We start from the raw sequence: 25,311 nt of genomic DNA on the forward strand, positions 1-25,311 counted from the left end.
GACTACCAGGGGCTCGACGTCGCTGAAGCCGGTGGCGGGTTTTAACTCGGAGATCGGGTTATTACTGAATTACCGGGAGGTTGGGGGGGCGGGGGGGGGGGGTGGGGGGGAGGAGAAACACTGTAACGCAAAGAGCTTTATTTTACAATACAAGAAATCTGTCTGTTCTTATATACAATATCACATTCCACAATTTAAATATTTGTTATGTTTACAAAAAAAAAAAAAAAAAAAAAGGCAAGACAGTACTGAAATTATTTACAGGAACGAAACGAGGCGGGATCTCTTTTAAATACGATTAACGCGAAATGCAACCAACAGCTTCCCTCAGACAGGAATGAACTTTTCGGTGAGCCTCAGGCATAGCCGATCACCGCTACACAGGTAAGTATCTTAAATTAAAAAAAAAAAAAAAAAAAAAAGACAGTAAAGACAAAATAAAGGTGAGATGGTCTATGCGACACGTATAAAGAAAACAAAACTCAGGGCCGGGGTAAAAAGAGGGAAAGTCTGTCTGGCTTGGGTCAGGGAGAGCCATTTTCTCTGGGATAGGTGTACCCTAACTCGACCTTAACGAGGCCCCTGCTTGGGCTTTCCGCTGCCTTAATTTGCTTCGTTACTTAGTTTAGAGGGGAGGGGTGGGGGCTCCATCTCCGTTAAATATACTACCAAGGCAATCGGGTTTACTTCTCCACCACTTCCTCCGCGCTGGGTAGTTTGGGCTCGTCGGAAGAAATACTGTCCACTATGGAAGAGAGGCAGCGGAGACTGCTGGAGGCCGACGACTCGACGACGGATCCTCCTGCTCAACGAGAGAAAAGGGATTAAAGAGCAAAAACGTTCGTCTTCGCCGGGCCTGCGGCGCGGGGCTCACGGGGGGCGGGGTGAGACACCGGCCGTTGGGGACCGCGACCGTTTGGGACAGCGACCGTTAGGGCAAGGGAAAGAAGCGCGGCAGCGGCGGGTGAGCACGGCCCGGCGGTGGGGGGGTACTGAGGAGCAGGGGCCGCGGTGCCAGTTACCTTCCTTGGTGCTGACTCCGAGGGCTCGGGAATGGTCAGAAACGCTTTGCCAGTCGGAGGTGCAGGTGCTCAGGAAGTCCGAACTGGGGACCTGCGGCACACGGGCCGGTATGAGCAAGGTGGCCCGCGGCTCCCCGGACCGGGCCGGCTGCCCTCCGCGGGCCCGGGGAGCCCACACGCCCCGCGGCCGTCACAGAGGCCGCGCAGAGAAGGAGGAGGGGTGGGGACGGGCGCGGCGGGTTGGCAGATGGAGGCCGGGGCGGCGGAAGGAACCGGGCGGCAGTGCTTACATTTCCCTGCTTGGGGCTGAAGCTGAAAGGGTCCCCCCCGATCTCTTGCATTTTCTCCTGCTGATCCAGCCTGTGCAAGAGGTCCTGCAGTCTCTCGATGTAGCTGATGGCACTCCTCAGGATCTCCACCTTGGGCAGCCTCTGGTTAGGGTTCGCTACAGTCCGCCTTTTCAGAGCCTCGAAGGCTTCGTTGATCTTCTTCAGTCGCCTCCTCTCCCGCAGAGTGGCTGCTTTCCGTCTGTCTGTGGGGGCTGACTTTCTCTTGCAAGTTTTACAAGCCCAGATCAAACACTGGCCGGGGAAGTGAGGGGGTTGTAGTCCCGGGGGTGCCAGCACATGCTCCTCTCCGCTGCTGTCACTGCCGGCCTCTGGCGGCATTTGGTCCTGACAGGGGGACAAAGTGCCGTCGCTGCCTGGGTACAGCGGGGATCCCTCGGCCATCTCCAGCTGCTGCAGGGCTCCATTCTCCCCGTCCAAGAAGAAGAAATAGGAGCCAGTTTCAAAAAGGTCCATCATGCTGTCCCTTGGCCTCTCTGCCGGCTTGAGTTGGGTGGCAGGCTCAAAAACACCCCGAGGAACAACCCAGATGGAATTTAATTAGTGCCGTGACATAAGTCCCCTCTGCTTTATATAGGAGCTGCTGAAACCCTATCCAACTTTTAGCTGTCGCGGTGTATCACCCTCCAAAACTGATTCCAGCCAGTCTCCTGGGCGCTGTCCTGAGAACATCTCCTATTTAGAAGGGCGAAGGGGGGGGGGGGGGGGGGGGGCACGGGGAGAGGAAGGCAAATTAAAATAAAAAGGTAAAACAATCGGAAAAGAAGAATACAACCCAGCTACTGTCCCCACTTCCCGGTATGCTGTGACTGAGCTCGAGGTGAAGCGAAGGGACCTGAGATGCGGGCTTGGGGGCTGCGGCGGCCCTGTCCCAGTCCCCGCTGCCAAGCCCGCGGGGCATGGCCGGGAGACAAAGGCGCGGGGCTTCAGAGGGAGCTCTCCCCCAGCCCACCCCACCCAGCACACACCGCAGCGCACCCTCGGTGACTCAGTGCTGACTATAGATCTATAAGGAGTGATTTCAAAGGCAGCTATCGCTCTCTGAATAGGTTAATATTTTCAGAAGAAGTCAGAAGCCCCTGCTATTACACACCCGCACCCCCCCTTGAAACATGCCATTCCTGTGACCCAAGCCACCCGGGCCAGCCCAAGGTTAGGAGCCAAGCTCACTGTGCCTCCACACACAGGGGGAAGGTTGCCAAGGCAGAACCTTGCTGCGGTGCTGAAGCGCCCACGGTTATTGCAAGTCGGCTTTGTCTTTTAATATGAACTTTCCCACGTCTCCCATGAGGTGTGATAGGAGTGATTCCAGGTGACTGGGTTACAGTCTGACTGCCTCTGTCCTTGGCGGTGTTCAGGGCAAGCAGAGCCCAGGAATATGATGTAACTGCAGTTTAATCCCTTGGGCCTGGCAAAGCATGTAGAGCTTCCTAGCCCCTGAGACTAAAGACAGAGCTCATGGTCACTTTCTGTTAGTATATACTGTAATGTCACATCATGTCTGGGCTTCCCTTGCATCAAGAAAGAGACGGTATGGGGAAATGGCCTGTTTGCCTCTTTCCCTGCACTGTCTTGTGTTCCTTAAATCCCATGTAATTTCTCTCTGCTTATGTAAATATATATGTGTGTATATGCATATGTATGTGTGCATATCTATAGACACACACATATGTATGTGTATTTATGTGGATAAACGTATATTTCTGCGTGCGTATATACACATGTATACATATGTACACATACATATCTGTATGTTTCATAGAAACTCAAAATAATATATGAAGAGTGGATGAAGCCTCTGGAATACCACAATATCTCTCAAATATAGTTTCTAACTTCATTCTTTCAGAACTGTTTCATTTTTGTTCATTTCTCAAAAGCTACACTGGAATTGATCATTGACTTGACTGTTTCTCTGAAACTGATTGCAAAGCAGTATTTCAGAGTACAAGCATTTCAAAGAGTAGGTGATTTTGTTTTGACCAAATCAGAGTTGTGAACATTCACCTTGTTTCTGCTTTAATGAGGCAGAACAATACCCAGCTTTGGATGAGACAGAGAAATTCAGACTGTCCTCAGCAAAACTATTTTTGATATTAATATTCTAGACCTGAGGGTTTTTTTCTTCTCAGATTAAAGAAGTTAAGGAGCTGAATGTAAGATACAGTTTCCCAGTTTCCATGCTCTGCAACTTGCTTTCTGTTTGACCTTTGACTAGTGACTTCATTTCCATGTGATTTTAATTTTTTGTCTTTAAAAAGAGATATAATGTTGACCTTTACCTGTCCCTTGTGCTTCTCGATTAATTTGCGGACTATCCAGGGAGGAGCCACTGCTTGGCACTGCATGCTTTGGAGTCCCACAGGGATGTTTTTCCCATACCATTAGTGATGGTACTAATAATAATAATAAAAAAGGAAAAATTGTAAGCTGACTACTTTAAACATTTTCACGTTTAGTACAGTCATTTTTTTCTTTTAATCTTTAGTTTCTTCACTACTGCTCTGGTAATGTTTGGAACAAGGCCAGAAACAAGATCAATCTACTGGTAAAGTGCACAAATGAAAACTTTGTTTCAGTGAGAAATCTCATTGCCAAGTTGTTGTCCAAGAGTTTTAATTGAACTTAAGGAGTTTGGAAGCTGGAAGTTTAGGACCCAGATGCTCCTTAATTGTTGTCAGCAGTTTGGTTTTTTTAACAGGAAACCAAGTAAGTACTTTCTTTCCAGCACTTAGTGCTAGAGGAAACAGATTTGGTTCCTCACAGTAACATGGACATGGCATAATTAGGCCTTTGTGGAGCAAAACTTCTATTAACTGTAACTGAATTTTAATTTGAATGAAGTCAGACAGTTTCCCCATCACATAAGCAGCTTGAGTTTTGCTATAGCTTTCACACCGCATCTCCCATTGCAATTCCTTGGTGAACACAACACAGCTAGCAAACAACCCCAACATATTTGAACAGAATTTCCTCAGTGATGTTCTCCATTACAAAAGTGGATCAAGTGGATGAGTCAAAAGTTGGTGCTGGTCTTTTTTCTCTTCATGCCTTGCATTCCAGATCATGTTAGATGTAAGCACAAAGACATAAGAGGAAGTAGAAGCATGTGAATAAGAAACAACTGGACATAGAATTGGAAGGAGAATCACTGTTGAACTCCACTTGTAAGTTCAGTTGGCTTGATAGCCCCTTACAGAAAAACTCACTGTCAGTCTGTGAAGCCTGTTCTTTATTCAGTTGTGACTGCTTCCACCAGAATACTGTGCTACTATACTAAAGAGGTACTTTCAGAATATTTACACAAGTAAAATATGAGGTGTACTGTATTTCACTGGTTACAAGGTCTGTTATCCTACCAAAGGGGTATTTCAGTAAGTCAGCAAGTGGCAAATTCAGTAAGTGTTCAGGATGACCCAAATCCAAGCATTTTAATTAGTCACGGCTGATCTCCAGAACTTTGATCCTTCTAAATGCACTTTGCCACATAAACTTTTCTGGATAATTATGATTGAATAATGAGCCTGGAAATGCCCGGGTCACTCTTAACACCTTATGATTTATGCAGAAGTTCAGTCCAGAATTACAATATTTTGTCATCTAGAACCCATATAGCACCACACACCACTCCAAATACCTCTTTTTCTCCTTCACTCTCGTCAAGATCCTTCTAGCTGCATCTCTTTGACACTTCTCTGCAGCACCATCATTAATCACTAGGGATCAGGCATATCCACTCCTATGTGGCATCTAGGTGAAGATGACATTTTCGTCCCGCCTTTGTTGTTGCCCTGTTCTACGGTACAATGCCCCCCTTGATTTCAGAGATGTTTAGATACCTGACTTCCAGGTAATGATTCTTACGTTGCTGCTTGCAGATTGATGAAGTGCAGGTTAGCAGCATAAACCCAGGTTTGGGAATGGTGGGATTCTCGGAGTCTGTTTGCACTCCAGATATCAAAATCTTTCTGTTCACATCTTCGTTCTCCTTTTCCTTTAACACTCACGTTCAACAGCATCTTTCTTAGCAGAAACTTGCCCTTTCAACATATTTTACTGATAATGTGCAATGCTCTTATTCTGCCTTTATTTCTTTTTCTAACAGTTCATATCCTCTGGACTTGTGTTTCACCAAGTTTCTGAAATCCCTCTAACATTTGACTTGGTATCTTCTACTGATATTTCTAACACATACTTCTTTTTTCCCAAGGCAAATAACACCTCCTTTTAAAATTCTAGCATTTTTAATCTTCTTTCTCTTATTATAGTATCTAGGCAACCACTTAGAGTACCTCTTTGCCACAGAGGAAGTTTAGGCTCTTACTCCTGTCCTGTTTTCTCCCAGTTCCAGTTCACAGAATACCTTCTCACCTGAGTTTGGTAGTGCATTCATGTAGGGGTAGGTGACATGTCTGGGGATGTGTGTTAATGCCCGTGTTTTGTTGTCACTTGTAACCTGTATGTTGCATAGCTAGGACACCAGTTTAAGCTATTAGAGAGTTAATTGTCTGCCATTCCTCCCGAAGTGTTGCAAGGTGCACTGAAATACTAAGGATGCATTTACATTGTCATTTTAATTTGCCAGGAGTGCCCTTGTGGAGCAAATCTCGGAATAGCCCCACTTACTGCACTTTCGATACTCATTACAGGGTGTTGTCAGTGTGTCTTCTGGGTTCTGTTCAGGAGACACTAAATTGGAAGGCAGCCTGAAATGTGAAGTGGATGCTGGGTCTTCAGCACCACCAGTTTCTACAGCTCTGCTCCTGATGAACTTGTATTACCTGCTAATGTATTCATAGTCAGTTCATTGGGAAGAACTAGAGAAAACCTCAACATGTTGCTGCAGTAGAGATTTGCTGCTGAAAGAGTAAATCTGAAAGAGTAGGAATGAAATGAGAAGGGCTGCAAAACTAAGAAGGATGAGACACTTCATCTCTCAGAAGGAAATTTTAAACAGATGGAAAGGATTGAGATATCTTTACTTTGTAAACATGTTTGAAGGAGCCAAGAGATGTGGAAACTATAAGGGGAAAGTTGGTGCACAAAAGATAGGTAGTCTGGTAAAGAACATGTATCTATCCCCAAATCTACAACTTATTACAGAAATGTTTGGTGAGCAAAGATTAGAAATTTTCCATGAGTTTTCTTGAAAGCCTGGGCAGCAGAAGGGACCAGAATTTCTTATGCTGACAATGATGTATGGGAAATTTATGCAAAATAACTTTACTGGCATTCATGGAACCATAATTGCTGCCACTGGAAGTGACCATATAGAATTTCATGGCTTGTGATATGTAGGAGCACTTCTTAGCTGAACTTGGTTATCTCTTCTTGCCTTAAAATACCTGAATTTCACAGAGGTCTGCAGGAGTAACACAGACCAGCTTTAATTCTTGTTTTTCATTTATATGTGTTGTTAGACTGTTAGCTGACCTTTGCTTACCTAGACTCTTTCTTGATCGTATTCAAATCTGCTTGTCCAAGGAAATGATACTATTTGCATATCTCCATTGCTCCATGCACTCTCACTGGAGATTTAGGAACTGACTACAGGAAGTGTGTGTACTGTACATGCCAGTCCTTGTGTGTAAGAGTGTGCCATTTCAGAGAACTTAAAAGCATGTGGGAGCAACCATCCCTCAAAATGCAAGTGGAGTAGTGAATGGTGTATATGCTGCAGCACTGGGAAGCCAGAAAAATAGAAAACTGGAAGAGACAACTTTGTATATTTTTTATGGTCTTTTTAGGAGAATATTTAAAAATTCTTATTCACAGAGGCTGTAGAGCTGTTCCAAATTATTGCTGTTTTCCTTTGATTGGATATGGACTTTAGTGTTCATATCAGTTACAGTCCTGTTAGTATCTGAGAGGTGCAACCTTGCTAACTAAACAGATTTCTCTAGTTCAACATAGTAAGGTAGGATTTCATTACAGCCTTCATGTTGGGCAGTTATGAGACACAGTTCTAAATGGCAGATGCTTTAATGCCTGTGTCAGGGTCTACAGTGACAAATAGTCACCACTGCACAAACACATTTATTTTACTACAAGACATTTTCCTGGGGAGGAGGGAGTGCCAGTCAGAAACCAGAGGCCCCTTGTGCTGTTGCTGTCTGAGATGAGCATTTTCCATGGTTCTATCTGCAAGGAGGCATTCCTTAGTAATAATGATAGACGTCTTCTGCTTGTGATTAGGCAAAAAATAGGAGACATGGATTGTGACACAAGTACAAGACACATCATGTGCTATGCAATCATATTTTTGCCATCACATTTTTTTGTAATTACATGAAAGGCCATTTTACAGTCATATACTTATTTGTCTGTTTACACTACAACCTATTGGAGGCATAGAGTGCATTTTCACACTATGTAGTTTTAGACCGTGATGACTGTGATATCTAAACCTAATCTCAGTCAAAATGCTACTACTAAATGAAATAAATATTCATTTTAATTCTGCAAAAAGAAATTAGGAAGGAAAGGGTGTGGAGAGATAGTTTCTGGATCCAGCAGTCAGGCTAATCACATCCCTGCTGCCTATGGACAGGAAGAGCTTACTGCTCAGACTGTGGAAAAATTATAGCTTACTTTTCTAGGGCTCACAAGGGATTTTTGCACAGCCGTGGATCTTCATGGAAAATTGAGATGATGATGGCTTGGAAGAGGAAGCTGTGAAGATACAGTGAAGGTAATGGATGTAGTCAACTCCCTCCTCAGCAGTAAGATAGGAATTATTTAAAACAGCACATCACAACTTCTGAATGATTATTGTGAATTATCTCTTTTTATACATAAATTGTATTCAACCATTTCATCATCCATTGAAAACATTCTTTTGCTTTCCTGGTGTTAGCTCTCTGACATATGGGCGTACCAGTGTAATGAGCCATTTGATTGCAGTTACATAGCATTGGATGGCTAAGATAAAGTTAATAACCTATAGTAAATTCAGGCATTACTTGGTCTTGACTTATTTCCTGGTGCTGCATTAATTCAGTTCTCAATTATTCCATGCACATGTGGATTTAAAATGCAGAAACAATTGAAATGGGAATGAGATATTACTGTTGCGAAATGTAACTACAATATTGGAAGTAATGCAGTCATGTCATAGCCCTATAGAATTCTCTGTTCCTCATGAGATTTAAAGTATTTTCTCTGTTGTCTATAATTTCAAAATTTGTGCATTTTATTTTCAATATTCTTCTGCCGTTATGGACACTGATTCAGCTCATCATTTTGATGAAGTGTTGGTTTCACCATGATTTGTATTTTGTACATCTTACATGACTTGTACTTCAGGGTTTTGTTCATCATGTGTCATCATTTCCTTTTGCTTTCCGCATCCTACACTGCTCTTAATTGAACACATACAGCTGGTGTCATGTATTTTGATAAGACTTGCTTGAGACCCTTTGGGTGCTATCAATCTTTTACAGTATATGGTAAATACAGAATGCTGGTTTTGCTATCCTGTCACATTTTCTGTTTTAGCAGAGCTAATTGCTATGTCCTATGTTTTGTCCTCAAGTTCTTCCTTAGGTAAAATGATTAGCTTTGCTGAGACAGTCTTAGCTTTGAAAATCATCTATACAGCATCTCTATTTCTGTAAATATGTTCTGACTGATTTCATAGAATCGTAGAATAGTTAGGATTGGAAAGGACCTTAAGATCATCTAGTTCCAACCCCCCTGCCATGGGCAGGGACACCCCACACTAAACCATGTCACCCAAGGCTCTGTCCAACCTGGCCTTGGGCACCGCCAGGGATGGAGCATTCACAACTTCCCTGGGCAACCCATTCCAGTGCCTCACCACCCTTACAATAAAGAACTTCCTCCTTATATCCAGTCTAAACTTCCACTGTTTAAGTTTGAACCTGTTACCCCTTGTCTTACCACTGCAGTCCCTAGTGAAGAGTCCCTCTCCAGCATCCTTATAGGCCCCCTTCAGATACTGGAAGGCTGCTATGAGGTCTCCATGCAGCCTTCTCTTCTCCAGGCTGAACAGCCCCAACTCTCTCAACCTATCTTCATAGGGGAGGTGCTCCAGTCCTCTGATCATCCAGGTAGATGACGTCAACTGCTTTACCCCTGTCCATCAGTTCTGTAGCCCCATCATAGAAGGCCACCAAATTGGTCAGGCAGGATTTCCCCTTAGTGAAGCCATGCTGGCTGTCACCAACCACCTCCTTGTTTTTCATGTGCCTTAGCATGTCTTCCAGGAGAATCTGCTCCAAGATTTTGCCAGGCACAGAGGTGAGACTGACTGGTCTGTAATTCCCCGGGTCATCCATTTTCCCCTTCTTGAAAATGGGGGTTATACTTCCCTTTTTCCAGTCATCGGGAACTTCACCTGACTGCCATGATTTTTCAAATATGATGGCCAGTGGCTTAGCAACTTCATTCCCCAGCTCCTTCAGGACCCACGGATGGATTTCGTCAGGTCCCATGGACTTGTGTACGTTCAGGTTTTTAAGATGGTCTCGAACCAGATCCTCTCCTATAGTGGGCCTAGGGTCTTCATTCTCACAGTCCCTGCATTCGCATTCCAAGACTTGAGTGGTGTGGTCAGAGCATTTGCCAGTGAAGACCGAGGCAAAGAAGTCATGAAGAACCTCAGCCTTCTCCAAATCCAGGGTAGCCAGTTCTCCCGATAGCTTCCGGAGAGGGCCCACATTGTCCCTAGTCTGTCTTTTATTTGCAGTGTACCTATAGAATCCCTTCCTGTTATCCTCAACATCCCTAGCCAAGTTTAATTCTAACTGGGCCTTAGCCTTCCTAACCTGGTCGCTAGCTTCCCAGACAAAATGTATTTGAATGTAATGTTCACAACATGTACTTTGGGTAGTCTAATATGTGACCATTCCCTTTCCATGTCCTTTCTGTGTGTGGTTTTTCACAGATCTTTTGATTGCTGTATTCCATAATCATTGGGGTTTACTGGGTTTTAATAATAATAAAAAAGTTTTGTATATTCATTTTTAACATTTCCTATTTTTCCCTTTCTTTTTGCATTATAGCAAGAAAAAAAATGTTTTCACAGTTCTACCTTTCTTTATTCCTTAAGAATACAGTGATCTTCAAATGCTTTCATTATTTCTTCTAACTTCCTCGTACTATCTCCACTTGGGTTGGACTGGTACACCAAATAGCAGTTAGTGTATTTTGGAGCCCTTTTGCATCACTTACAGTCTCCTGCATCTGCTGGCTTCTTATCATTGAAAGACAAATGTACTTCTGTCCGTTCCTCATGATGACCTAGTCAGCTGTCTATCTGGAAGATACCTCAGAAGTCCTTAAAGGTTTATCTCCCATCAAATACAGGGATGAAGTGCGGAAGGTGCCACACTGCTGTCCACCAAATCTGTCATCTGTATTTTTTGTCAAAGGTGAATGTCAGATGCTTCAGTGGAAGATACAGGATGGTCTGAAGAGATTTCAACAGAGAAGTTTCTTCCTAATCCCTTCAGTTACATTGGTGTGAGCCCTCAAACATGACAGCCTGTATCACCTTCGGACTTTAAAAATTATTCTGTATAGTGCATCTGGGACTAAAGAAAATATTGATACAGAATCCCCAGGTATCTTACCTACATGGGCTTTCAAAAGGAAGATAGCTGCTACTTTTGGGAAGCAGAAGCCATTGAGATAAAGACTTCCAGAAAGAAATTTGCACTGTATTAAATAGCAAGAGTGACCTTGAATCCAACATATATTGTATCATGTTGTTACTGGAACCTGTTGCACAGCTGCAGAACTGTTTCAGGCTGTGAAGGTCATTCTGGTATTCAGCTGTGTGTCATTTAAGGTACATGTTTGTAAACAAGGTTGGTTACGTGTGATGTGTCAGTGCAAGAAGTGCAGCAGTCTGTATCGTACTCCTTCACCTCTGTGTTCTGTTCAGTTAACATATTTTCACTTAATAACTTCTGTATGTTTATACACTGAGATTTCACTTGCTTCGAGATCCCTGTAGGCTCAAAAATGTGTTCTTTAAAGTACACCTAGATCCAGGTGTTGTAACATGGTCTCATGAATGTGCCACTCCTTCCCCACGCAATTCATCTGGCACATAAGACACAAGACAGGAATTAAAAGAGAATAGCATTCAGAAATTCTGCATGACAAAATAGGTCTTTCCCTTCTCTTTCTATCCAGATTTCATAAAAGCGTGCTCAAAAAAATGCCTGTATTTCATTTTTCATCAGACACCTCTGCAGAACGTTTCAGAGAAACTGTGTAGACTGCAAGACTGCCAGATGCCCTCTCTGCCTGCAAAAATAATGAAAAATAAGGCTTCAGTTGAGTTGGTGTAAGTGCCTGGGTTCTTGGGGAAAGTACTAAAATTATGTTTTCTGAGAAGTGATTTGACAAACATTAAGGAAAAGTTTAGAAGAAGGAAACACCACCTATTCTGATTAGATATGAATCTCTGGAAGAGCAATCTTAAATCTGTGTTCTGAATCTGGTAACTGGACAGCATATAGCTATGTTTAGACTTAGAGAAAATAGCGAGAAAATATTTGGTTGTGAAGTGTGAAACAGCTGGCTTATAACAGAATCTGTTGACCTGCAGAGTCATTATTTGTAAACAACATTTGTGTATCAGAGCAGCCTAATAGAAATGTTTGGCTGGAGTGCTAAGCTTTACGATTACTTTGGAGGATTATTGATTAATAACAGAAAAAATAGAATAGACTATATATATCTCTCTATGTATCATCTATCTATAGCTATAGACATAGATATAGATAGCTATAGCTGTATCTATATAATCTATATCATCTTTATAATCTCCATATATATCTGTCTATATATCTGTATGTCTATATAGCTATAGCTATATCATCTATAGCTATAGCTATAACTATATAATCTACCTGTGTCTATATGTATAGCTGTAGCTGTAGCTAGACATGGATATAGATAGCTATAGCTATATCATCTATATCATCTACATCTATCTGTATGTCTATATCTATATATCTGTGTCTATATGTCTATACCTGTATCTCTATTACCTCTGTCTTGATTAAATAGCTCTATCTTTAGATCTGTCTCTATGTCTATCTCTGTCTGTGTCTCTGTCTGTATAGACTATATCTGTGCATTTATATATATATGTCTACATTTATATCTTTATCTGTAACTATACCTACCTCTATCTATCTGTCTATCTATCTATGTTTTGTCTTGTCTCAGCTGATGCTAGGCCTGAGTTTAATGGAACAAGGAGTTATTGAATAATCACAGAATTGGCACCATGGTTACAAATTGTATTTTTCATTATGCTGGCTGAAAGGTAGTGTGTGAGCACACTCAAGCAGCATCAATGCCTTATGGCTGCTTATATTTAGCTGTCTTTCCAGGTAGAGGATGTGAGTTTGAAGACATTGGTTTTACACAGGTAGCAGCAACAGCTTATAAAAAATAAAGAGTCTGCAGATGTTCAGATTACCACCTTTCACTGGGGAGCTTTCTCAGTCAAGCATCTCAAATGTGACATTTCCATGGTTCCAGAAATTTTGTAGCACTGCACATAAACTATTTTCCAGAATTCAAGCTGTTCAGTACTGAGATTATGTCCTGAGGCTGGGTTCAATTAACAGTGAACTTGCTTAGTGTTTTGGGGAAGTTTTAAACTTCTCATAAAGTCATGTATCTGAAGTAAGAGGAGAAAATATGAGACTGGAAAAGAGCAATGTCACTTTCTTAAGTTGTACGACATTCTCTGACAGAAGATAAATGTGTGCTCACAGTGTCTCCCGAATGGAAATTGAAGCAAGAATTTAATTATCAATAGAGAAACTGCTCAAAGTGATCAAACAATTTTTCCTCAGCAACAGGAGCTGTCTAATAAACATCGACATTGTAACTGTGTTTTTATTTCTGAATAAAGTCAATCAGTCATCTTAGTTATACACAGCACATTCAAGAACCTCGCGCATGCATGCACAGACCAACAGTCATGCCTGTTAACTCAAACCAACACCAGTATACATAGAGTTGTAAATAAGACTGAAGTTGGTCAAACTGCTTGATGTGACTTCTCAAGAGCCCCAAAATTTCCAAGCAAGCCATGGTCTAGAATTGTCTTATTAACTGTACCAGGCCCTTGCAAGGAATTAGTTTTCTGACTGTCATAGCTTTTGTTTTAAAATTACGTGGGATTATTTTCATCACGAATGGCTGACATAAAAGTATGAATGTGTTGCAGCTTGGAAGCATCAGACAACAGAATCGTAGACTCATAGAATTGATTTGTGTCTGATGAGTTCAAGTTATAGCAGCCATGCCAAACTATGGTGAAGATAACCAGAAAGGCACTACTGATATTCTTGGAAGAGATTGCATGCTGGGACTTGTCAAGTTCTCATTGTCCTCCATAGCACTCCTTGTCCAGTTTACTAGCATCAGTTCAGCAAGATTGCATCTTAGTTCAGATCATTATGATCTTAACTCTGTCATTCCTGAGGCAATGCAGTACTAGCAGGAACAGATTGGGTTGATCTCAGCCATCCTTACTTTACTTTCTGGCATAAGAATTCATATGTGATAGAAACTATTGAGCTAAACCAAATGACTTCCTTCAACAATTATCAGAGTCATCAGACCTGTCTTATAGATAGAGTTTATGTCCATCATTCACACACTTGTTTTTCAACACAGTAAGCTTACAGAAGTAGTTAATGGATTAGTGTAAGTGCCTCTTCCAACTTTTATTACAATAGAAAAATAAGTTCCATATAAGAAATATATGTGAGAAATTCCTTGCTGAATATTCTGGCTATTTAGGAACTGGCCACTTCTGGTTATCCATTCCCTTTGTACTTCATTAGTATGAGCAGTTATCTAATCAGGGATGTTGTAGGGCACATCCCTGCCTAGTTCTGTTAGTGTCTGTTTACAGACATGTTGAATTTATCTAATCCCTTTTGGAGCACCCCAATAGTGTCTCACCTCCCAAAGTATTTTTTTTTTTTTTTGTAATTACTTACATCTGATTGATAGAGCTTGCAGGAGCAGGTCCCAAAGGACAAGCCAGTGAAGGGAAACCTAGATAGATAATCCTTCTTAAACTAACCATGAGAAGGATCTCAGAGCTGCCAAGAGACATTAGGAAATGTGTAGGTTAGCACATGCCAATTAGCAGTAATATCATCAAGAGCTGGTTCCCCACAGGACTTAGGTGCCTGTGCCCCACTTCATTGTCTAAATTCACAACGTAGATTTACAGGGCTTTCTGCAAAACCTTTGAGATGTCTGAAAAGTCTAAGTGTGATGTTTTATTCCAGTAAATTTCCAGAGGTATCTAAACATCATCTTGTGGATTTATGCAGAAATCCCTCACTGCTGGCACAGCACGTGCATTATCTTGGTGTACTTAGAGAATTGACTGAACTGATCTCAGTGCCATTTCCTGATATCTTTGTGGGTTATGAGTGAGATTGCAGAAGAGTATAGGTGGGCATATTCTTAAACAGTAGGAAAGAGGGACTTGGAGATGAAATGTTCAACCCAAGTTTCTGTGAAAATACTATAAAGTGACACATTATTTGTGTGCACCTGGAAGAATACAAAGGGGTGAATAACACCAACATGGAATAGTCATATTCCCATTAAAAAATCTTCAAGACTGTGCTGTGTCAAATCTGTTTATTGTCCTGACATAACAGAATAATTCTTGTGACTATGGGATAAGCAGAAGCCACTTTCTTGATTTTAATGTTTTTTATAGTTTCACATGACATCCTTATATGAAGAGTAGGAAAATGTAACTCCTATGGGTATTCAACTCCTTGGAAACTCGTCAAAGGAGAACTCTCAGATGAGGGACTTCCCAGGGTTCTGCTCTGGGAACTCATATTTTAATTAATAACTTGGATGATTGAATAGAGAATATGGTCATCAGATGTGCAGATATTACAGAGATGACATGAATTACCAGCTTGTTGGAGGGCATTCTTTCAAACTGTTACGAATCAGAACTATGGTCTTTAATAGGTTTCAGTTTGAAGAGGAGAAAGACACAAATGGGCATTTATTTAGGCAAGCCAGATCACTGCATAAATATGGACAGAGTAACTATGTGAGTGGTAATTCTACAAAAGAAGGAAATTGATGGTTACAGTGAATCATAAGATGAACATATGCCATGGTGTTTAGAAGAACCACACACGTGCCACTAGAACATACCAACTGGAAGGAGGTGCATGAGGTAGTCCTTTTATCCTGTTCTCAGCTGGCTGGTTAAGACTTCAGCGGTAATTCTGTGCTTGTTTTCAGGCACTGCATCTCAAACCAGATACAGCTGTAACTTCGTCTGCTACACAGAATGCTAACAAGAATGATGAGAGGCTTAGAGACATTGAGTAAATGTTGAATGGATGTGGTGTTAAAGAGAATAGAAAAGTTAAGAGGAAGTGCTGGCAGTGATCAAGAAAACAGTAACAATTGCTGCAAAGAGGAATAGAGTAAACCAATGCTGGTGATTATGTGGATAGAAAACAATATATGCAGTTAGTTATAACAAGGCACATTTGGGCAGGTTTCCTGATGGAAGGATTTAGTCTGGCTTAGCTGCAGAGCAGAAGCTATATAAATCTCTCTCAGGAGTCCTGTAGACTTCAAGCAAAGTATGACAGACTATGGGACTTGCTAAGATTCCTTTTTTTGCCTGATTTTCCCTGAACTGTGCTGTCATTGTTCCCTATTAGAAAGAGCTTTACTTTGTTTGGGATAACTGAGGGGAATTAAGGATGGAAAAAGAAAGGCAGTCTCGGTATGAGAGCTCTTGCAGGGAGGGAGAAGATCCAACCAGGCTCCTGTAATTTTTTTAATGCTGTACCTGGCTGTTTGAACAGTTGCTTTCCAGATTCCATGTGAGAGCCTGCCCCCCTCAGGCTACAGCCCTTTCTGATTGAGTATCTGAACATTCTTGGAAGTGGCACTACTGGGGCAAGACAGAGAGTGCGCATGTGATTCCCTGGCAGCCTTAGCCCAGGGATCAGCATATTTGCCTGAGATGTGACAAACAAGGATAAACAGATCCCTGTTGTGAATCAAGCAGAGGATGAAAGTAAATCACTGTCTCCTATGTATTATCTGAGTGCTTAAAAGAGATTTTCTCCTGGGTTCTTTTTAGAAAGGGAAATCAGAACTGGCAATTCCAAGCGAATTAGACAATTAAATCATAATTGGATGAAGGCTCTCTAACAAGAGGGTGCAACAACCATAGAGCTGTGTGGGTATGTGTACTTTGCCACTTTTTATCTGCATTGTCCGTCCTTATTGTCTCCTAAGTTCCAGTCACAGTTTCTGAGAGTGCCTTTCTTAAATGGCTGTTTTTCTGCGTGCTTTCAGTTTGGCATCTTACTTGTCAGACGAGGATTCTGCTCAACAGCAGGATTAAGCACTGTAACATTTACATGTTCCTGAAATTCTCTAGCACAAGCCAACTCCTATTTTATGTCATTACTCCTTTTTCTATGCCTCTCTCTTTGACCTTCAGATAAAAAAATAAATAAATAAAAGAGTGAGAAAAAAAGGGAGAACTTCACACACAGAAGAGCTCTATGGAATATGGAGTGGATTGTAATCTCTCTGGTGCATATACTGAAAACTTCCTGTGCCCAAGAGCCACAAGTGTGCCTGGTATACAGACAAGCAGAAGAAGGGCACATGTTTGGAAGGCTCGCCTGCAGGAGATGGATGGCATTGACTGCCTTGTGACCTTATTGCTCCATTGTGAAACAGAACAGGGCTGAGTGTCTGGGCTATTTTGATGATGTCGGCCTCAACAGCTTCTACTGGCTCACTTCCTCCTGAAGTCAGGGGTTTGGATTACCCAGCAATGCCAGCAGACCCTCACTGCCAGTCATGGGATATTTCTTTGGCATGGAAACTGTGTTTGAATTGTGTATAAACTGTGTGTAACACAAGGCTAGCCTCTGCTGAAATATACAGCCTAAAGTTATTTGTGCAGTCCTTCTCTATGCAGAACTACACACAATTCTTCTACAGGGTATACTATGTTGATCTCCTAAATGTGATTGAAAATATCCTATATAGATCATAAAGAATGATTTAAAAATAGCAATAGGAAATCTTGTTTCATTTGATTTGTAATCTCTCATAAATAAACCATAAGGGCTTCCTCACAGCTTTGCTTCTTTGGAAAGATTAATTTCTAACCAAAGTTCACTAAAATACTGACTTGTGTTTGGAATTTCTTTCTCAGGAGAAAGGAAAACACATCATATGATGCTGAATATGAGTGGAATATAGTATTTCTATATATAATTAATACACTCTTCTTCTCTCCTAAGTATTTTAATACACGCTGTGTCAAATACGTTGTTCACAATGGATTTTTGTTAAGTACAAGGTTCTTTTCATACAGATATTGGCTCCATTAACATGGTTTCTTCAAGCTCATGTCCACGTTTTAAATCCTTCTGGAATTGACACCAACTGTCTATTTTGACACTTGTTCATTAGTTTTCTCTCAATGGAAGCATTCTCTTTCTTTCAGCTGTTGTAGCAATTTTATATTTCATGAAGTCTCCTTACAAAACACTGCTGAATGTTTTTCCCAATTTTGGAGAACCAGATAATGACTGCCCAAAGTGATTCACAGCTCTATCAGAGCAACTCACCACTTGTTCCAGTCCATAGTCAAAAAGTGAAAGCTTCAGTCTGACTCCTTGCAACTTCTTTTTGGTGTAAATCAGAATCAATTATTTCTGTATTTCAAGACTTCATGGTCATGACTGTTAATCCAAGTCACACTTCCCTTTGCTAACCTAAAGTAAACTAATCATACCTGACCTGGCCAATTTAGATGTGCCTTTACTTTCAAGAGCTTGAGTATCTGCTTGTGCATGTGTGATAAAGGATGCGTGGATTGATACCTTAGCAGCAATCACAAGTTAAAAACCACTGGCATCTTAAGTTAATTCTTGTAATTTTTCTATTATTCCAGACACACAGCCAAGAGTTGTTTTTTTTTTTTCCAAAGACTGGAAAAGCAGGAAGGTGCCTTTTGTGACATGTACCTGCTGAGCTCCTGGGGTGCTCACTTGGAATCTTTCTAGAAAGACAATATTAGCTTTCTGCAAATGCTGTCTTAGCTAATGCCCTTCCTACCACTAGTTCTTTATTGTCAGGATGAGAAAACTGAAGGGACACACTGTTGTGATGCAGTGATGGTGCTCATAGTGGCTCTTGACAATCTGCCGAACATTTCTTTGTTTTGAGATGAAGTTATAGGAGAAAGAATGTATTACTTTGACAGTGTTCTTAGTTGTGATAGGTGGTGTGAAAAGGCATTTTGGGAGAAAATGTTTTCCTCACAGACCTTCCAAATACATAGGACACATAAATATTAGGAAAGAAGGTTTAATAAAAGTTTCTTGGCTGCTTGCTTGCTTAGGGAGTTGAGATACACAGAAATTAAGTGATTTGTTTCAGACATGCAACGTCTGTGAAAACTTGGAACTAAACGCAGCTTTTCTCCCACACTAGCACAGGACCATCTTTCTCTGACTGCCAGTTGGCTCTGGCACCAACGTCAGGGATCCCTTCTGTTTCAGGGGGAGCACAGCAGTATGCAGGAGAGGAATGTTTGTCCCATTAAATTCGATGCAGAGTTGGTATAGCTGACACAGTTAACCTCCACTAACCAGCAACCTCATGTGTCTCCAAAACCTGCTTAGGAGTGCCAGTAAAGGATAAGAAGAATTGGAAGGGCAAAAAGAATGGGAAAATCAAGAAGTGACAAATGTATCTGCTTTCTTGAGTACTCAGTCACATTTTTAGTGTACAGTGCATTCAGTAGACATGTTCCTACAATAATGGCCACCCCACAGGAATTAAGCATATTTATGAGAAATTGCAACAATATGGACATTATTATAGAATATTTTTTATCAAAGCATCCTCCTTATGGCAGTTTTACCAGGACAGCTCAGTATTTTCCTAAGACAACTTGTAACTATTCAAAAATTAATATATTCCCAAATTTCCAGTCTAAAAGAGAAAAAACCACAAAAGTATAAAGGAGAGAAATGTGTGAAACTTTAAATGTTAACTATGATAAAGGCAGCATGTCTTTGTACATTTAAGGCACTATTAATACCAATTGAACATGAAGTTTTGCTTTCTAGTGTCCTAAGCAGCAAAGATGAGTTGCTGACAATGATGGCAATGCTAGCCTGAATTTTCTTTTTAGCCTTGGTAGAGAAAGGTTCAGATTAAAATCCTCCATACAAACATCAGTCAGCTTTTGGGAGCTTCCTCTGGACTCCCTGATCCAGACAGTGCCTTGTCAGATAACTATCCTGTTCTCAGAAGGGAGCAAGATTTCATGCTAGGCAGCCAGTCCCCTCAGGTCAATTCCTTGTGCATGCCTGGGATGCAGTATTGTGTTCTTGCAGGTCATTTAAGAATTCTGTGCACAATACACAAGCCCAGACTGATGCTATGTGCATTGTTTCTTTTATACTGGCAGAGAACTAGTAGAGTTCTGTAAGAAAAATAGTTAAATGGAGCTACTGTGAATCCCAGCAGAAGACTGATAAATGAAAAGGCACAGTTCTGTATGTGCTATATACTGGATTCTGAGAAAAGGATTACCAATGTATTAATCAAATTAAAAGTGGATAGATTTTACTTATCTGCAGTTATCCTCAACTGGTGAGCATGTGCAGACAGCAGACTGAGGGAGAGAGGGGGACATACAGGTTTAATTACTTTTCTGTTTATGCTTCCATTAGTGGAAGAAAATCTTCTTCTTTGTCTGTACTATCTGCCCATGTTCTACATTTGTGGTGTCAAAATATTTGTTTATGTATAAAAGATTAGTGAAACAATGGACTAAATAGAGTGCTTTGTTTCCTAGCACTAAGTTGAACCACAAAGGATGTTGCCAGCTGTCATAATCAGTGTTTTTCAAGTGAGGTAGGAACACTTGACAGTAAAGCTGATTGAAGTGTGATCCTGCAAGAGTGCCATGTATCTTGCAGTACTCAGCTCATAGGTTGTGTGATGTTGTCCCAAGTATGCTCTACGCATTCTAGGACACACTTCCTGCTCAGCAGACTTCATGGAATGCAACTGTGAATGGTGGAGCTTTTGTTGCGTATTAGGTTTCCAGTATCCAAGTATTCTTTTTATATCATTCAGAACTCCATCTCCTGTAAAATATTTTGGGAACATCCTTGTAAAACTCCCTTCAGCTCATTATTGACTGTAAAGAGTGCTGGAATGGTTTATTCATGATTACAGTGGATAGCTGGGTGCAGCTGTCATCCTACAAAAAGATCACCCTGGTAACACCAATCAACAAGCAGAGTAAGATGATCCAAATATAACTGAAACCTTCTAAATGTTGTTTTTCAACTGCATTACAGAGACACAACTTCATGCAAACGTTGCATGATGATGTCGGATCTGCGAAAGGTACCACAGACATTGTTATTCCAAGCTGTGAAGCCACTGATTTTCAGTTTTCCTTCCATAGTGGAATCTGAGAAAAAGCCTACATGATAAGGGAGCTATGAGAATAAATTAAAATGAGTTATTAGTTCACCATCATTTGGGAAAAGAGAATAATACCAAACATTGGATTCATCCAATGTGCAAAATACCAAACATTGCAAAATACCAAACATTGGATTCATCTTGCTGTATTCAGCTGACACTGAACAATGACCAGTGCTACAATTTGTATCAGGATTTACTATAGCAGTAGTGGGAACTTCTGGATAGGAAACCAGTTTATCCTTATAATTGTATACAGTGGCAATCGTGCAAAGATATGCAACTGATAGCACAGTTCAGCTCTGAGATCAGCACAAAAATTGGTTTGCGCTTGTCTCATACCTCATAAACATAGCCACAGAGAGGATAGGGCAGAAAATGTATTCTGGGCAAGAGCCAGCACAGAAATGCAGCTGATATCCTGTGATGTCATCTGGAAACCAACTCATAGGGAAACAGATAGAGAGAAGGTTTGAAATAAAACCACTACACACCTTACCCAAGAGTGATGTATAAATGTAGGTCATGCCTGCAGGATTTGAATTCAGATGATCCATATTATTGTTTACAATTCCTTCTAATACAGTCACAATACAGCATTAGGAAACAGAATAAAACGGAGAACAGCGTTGGGTGGACTTGTCTTTTCAACACCATACACAGAGTGGTGACACAACAGTCATGGAGAAGTGTTGAAACAGTGGATCACTTTCACAGTACATTTTCTGTGACTCATTTCCTTAAACTCAAAACTGACAGAGATATGTCCAACCCCGTGCGTCAATGGCTTCCAGTTACAGTCTACGCACCCAATGCATTGCAGGTTTTGCAGCACTGAATGGGCATGTAACTTAATTATAAAACAAACCTGAATTCATTTTTACCACATGGATATCCCCTAAAACAGAGAGCTAACTCTCTGTTAGCTGTTTCAGAACTTTCATGGTTCTGAAAACAAAAATTAATGTGGATCTATTTTTATTGTTTACTTCCATGGATAGACAATAATCTTGTGTAACGCTTAATACACATGTAACACATACTGTGAAACAGGTACTTTTCCAGTTTAATTTTAACTTGCTGTCAAAAAAATATTTTCAGAAAAAGTCTCTTCTGACCGCAGACCTCAAAGGGTTTTGTGTCCTGAATCTCTGCAAATTCATGTCCACATACAGAAGGCTTTGTCATACCTGTATGTAACCAGGAAAGCTCGCTGCCATGTACCTCAGGATGAAGTATGATTGATTCATTCTTTGCTGCTTTGTCTCTCAGTAACTGCATATGAGCATACTTTGTATGGCAGCAGTACACAGATGGTGTTACAGAGATTAATACACATTATTAATCTTTCACACAATGTTATGAAATTCAATTACTGAATAGCTCTGTATATACAGTAAAAGCACAAGTTTGAATGCATAAGTATTTTTATCAACTCCTCTAACAGTATAAAAAAGCATTTTAAATGATGATGTTCTGCCTTTCTATTACTTTTGTAAATAGATCTGATCAGTTTTTGAGGACACTGACAGTAGCCTCTTCCAATGATATCTAACTGAACTAGCTATAAAGGCTGTTTCTTCTGTGTATGGAGATATATCTGTTTACATAGAAATTACCTGAATAATTTAATACAGTATGACCTAATTTCAATACAATTGTAATAATCCTACAAAATTTGTGTATTCTTCAGTTTTTGTTTATTCAGTTTCTAATTTTGATAGAGTACACTCTTGCTATCTTATTAGCACCATGAATCTGTACAAAATTAAGTGGCATCATTAAAAATGAAAATGGTCTGCTGCTTTTTATATATATTCATTCTTTAGATAGCAATTGGACAAATTCTGCTTGCCTCTGGCTTTCCAGTTCTGTGAGTAGCACAGTACAGGTGTCACTGTGTAAATGAAGGAGGGCTGGAAGATAAGAGACTATGTAAAAATTCTTTCTTAATGACTGAACAGTGGTATGGGGGATCTCCTTATATACAGGTCCTCCCCTATCCCTGTAAACCACTGGCAGGCAGGCACACAAGAAGGTCAGTGAACTACTGCTGTATTTATACTGAAAATCAGTTCTTGGAAAGAACTGCTTGGAGATACTTCTTTTCCTGACCATGTATCTTATGAATTGTGGCCAGTTTGTGCTTAATATTTGCTTTTAACCTAAAGACAACACAAAATGTATCAAGGTAGCATGTATCAGATTGCTTTCATCAAATTATACAATAAACTATTTGAATTACTTTCTATTATTTTCATTTTTCCCCTACAGAAATGAGAGTCACATTTTCTAGTAGCTAAGTTGTCAGACAAGCATGCTACTGAAGGTAGTGTTTGACCACAGGCAGGTCTCTAAAGGAGGATGTATGAATCTTAGTTGTTAAGTAAAGTATTTTATAAAACATGAAGCACACTTGGAACTTCTGGAGTTCATCTGTAAGTTGCATATGGCTTCTTAGCTTTCTCCTTCAATTGAAAGGGGAATGACACACATACAGATATCCCACCGCTGTGGATATAAGATTATACAAGATTATGACTCTATAATGTCAATTTACCACAGTGCTGCATGTGCTGCTACCAAGTACAAATACAAATCATGAAAAACATCTGTAAGTCCCTATAAGCAATTTGTCAGAATACGTTAAAGTGCATGTATAATAAATGAAGAACACATGTTTCATAGGAACCAAATGAAACTAGAGCTGTACTGAATGCTCTGCCACAGACTTGAACAGCTGTGGACATCACCTCTTTCTCCCTCCATCCAGCTTTAAAAGGCATTGTCTTCTTTTTAGCTTGACAGGTGATGTTTACAATACTGTCAGTCTTCCTGAAAGACAAGTTGCCCAAAATATCTCTGCAGACCATTTCCATCTCCTTAAATGCTTTTGATTTTCATTTTAGGTATTTGGCACTTTTTGCTACATTACAAAGGGTCCTCACTGCACCATCCTCGCCAGCTTCTCAAAAGACATCAAACACCTACCGTTACTTATGAAAAAGTGTCATGTTACACACTGTATAACATTTTCTGTCTGTGAGCTACAGCTAAGAGATGGCAAGTTTTGTTCATTTACTATGCTGTTCAGAGTGTGCGCACACAAACACACCCACAGACACACATCCTCCAAGTTTGTCTGACTTCCCTGAGCTTGATGGCTCAACAAGGCTATGGATTTCTACTGTCTAAACAGAACGCAAGATGGCAACTTCAAAGTCATTTTGCTATTATGTTTTGCATCTCAGATTAAGGTAACAGTTTTAGTGTTACTCAAAATTATACATTCCTTTACACATGGAAAACCTTAGCAACCAATTCTTCTCCCCCATAGTAACAACTGAATACTGTCACTTCCATGTAAAACCAGGGCACACAGTTTAATTGTCTCTCTAGTTTTCCTACTCTACCACTTTTTGCTTTGCTTCTCAAATAATAGAATACTTCTCTCATTCCCCTTTCAGATCTAGTTCTGATAATGATAGTCAGTGGGAGCGGAAAATGGCTTTTTTAATTAAATCTCCAAATATTAATTCCCAAACTTTTCAGTGTCTCCAGTGATTTGCTAAATCTGAGGAAGGAGCAACAACTTTTTAACTTGACAACTCTGTGATATAAAATATATTGCTACTAAATTTTGAGTAACCTTTCAAAATACCAGTGTTATATTTAAGAAATGTGAATGAATTATAAATGTTCTATTACTCATGTCAATTTAATACTGATAGATATTACTCTGTTGATAGGTAATACTCAAGTCAATCTAATAGAACAATTGTAATATACATAATAAATGGATAGTTTTACTTTATCTGCTTGAAAAAGTAGCAGGATTGTACAATACTAACTTCAGCACTGAACATATGCAATCACCATTGTACGTTTAAAAAACACAACCTGCTGATTATAAAATAGCTTTAATAGCCCCAAGTGTCCCTGAAGAGCTACTGTATGCTCTGTAAAACCTGAATAATCCTCCCCATGTCAGAAGGTGACTCTTCAGCTGTTCAGGATCACGAGCTGATATGCTACCACTCGTAAAAAAAAAGATTTAAAATACAAGGACATACAGTTAGGTAAAGATCACTGTGGTAGTGTTGGAATTCATCTGCAAGAGCTGACAACATTGAAACCAATCTAGCAAGAAAGATTCAAGGAACTGTACCTTTTACTTAAAACCAAACCACAAAGAACACAGCAAATTCACATCAAAATAAGTTCAATGGGAATATGAAATTTTTACATCATATTTGGCTCATTTTTCTTATAACTGGAAAAAAGGAGTATGTTCAAATACACTTTCTATTTAAATATATACTGAATGCAATATTCATGTAACACCAGAAGTGCAAATCATTATTGCTCAGTGATCTGGATAAAATACTTTAATG

General features: G+C 40.4%; 1 protein-coding gene across 1 annotated transcript; it reads right to left on the minus strand.

The window, feature by feature from the left end:
- Window positions 1-118: 118 nt before the first annotated feature.
- MYF6 (myogenic factor 6) lies at window positions 119-1,828 on the minus strand (the record flags this gene model as incomplete). The annotated part of the gene is made up of 3 exons (XM_080624126.1): window positions 119-802; window positions 1,023-1,113; window positions 1,313-1,828. The coding sequence occupies 3 exons, from the start codon at window positions 1,826-1,828 to the stop codon at window positions 684-686; spliced, it is 726 nt and encodes a 241-aa protein (XP_080480252.1). The 3' UTR covers window positions 119-683.
- Between the last annotated feature and the right edge of the window lie 23,483 nt (window positions 1,829-25,311).

Source organism: Psittacula echo (assembly GCF_963264785.1).
Source record: "Psittacula echo genome assembly, chromosome: 1".
Classification (NCBI taxonomy): domain Eukaryota; kingdom Metazoa; phylum Chordata; class Aves; order Psittaciformes; family Psittacidae; genus Psittacula; species Psittacula echo.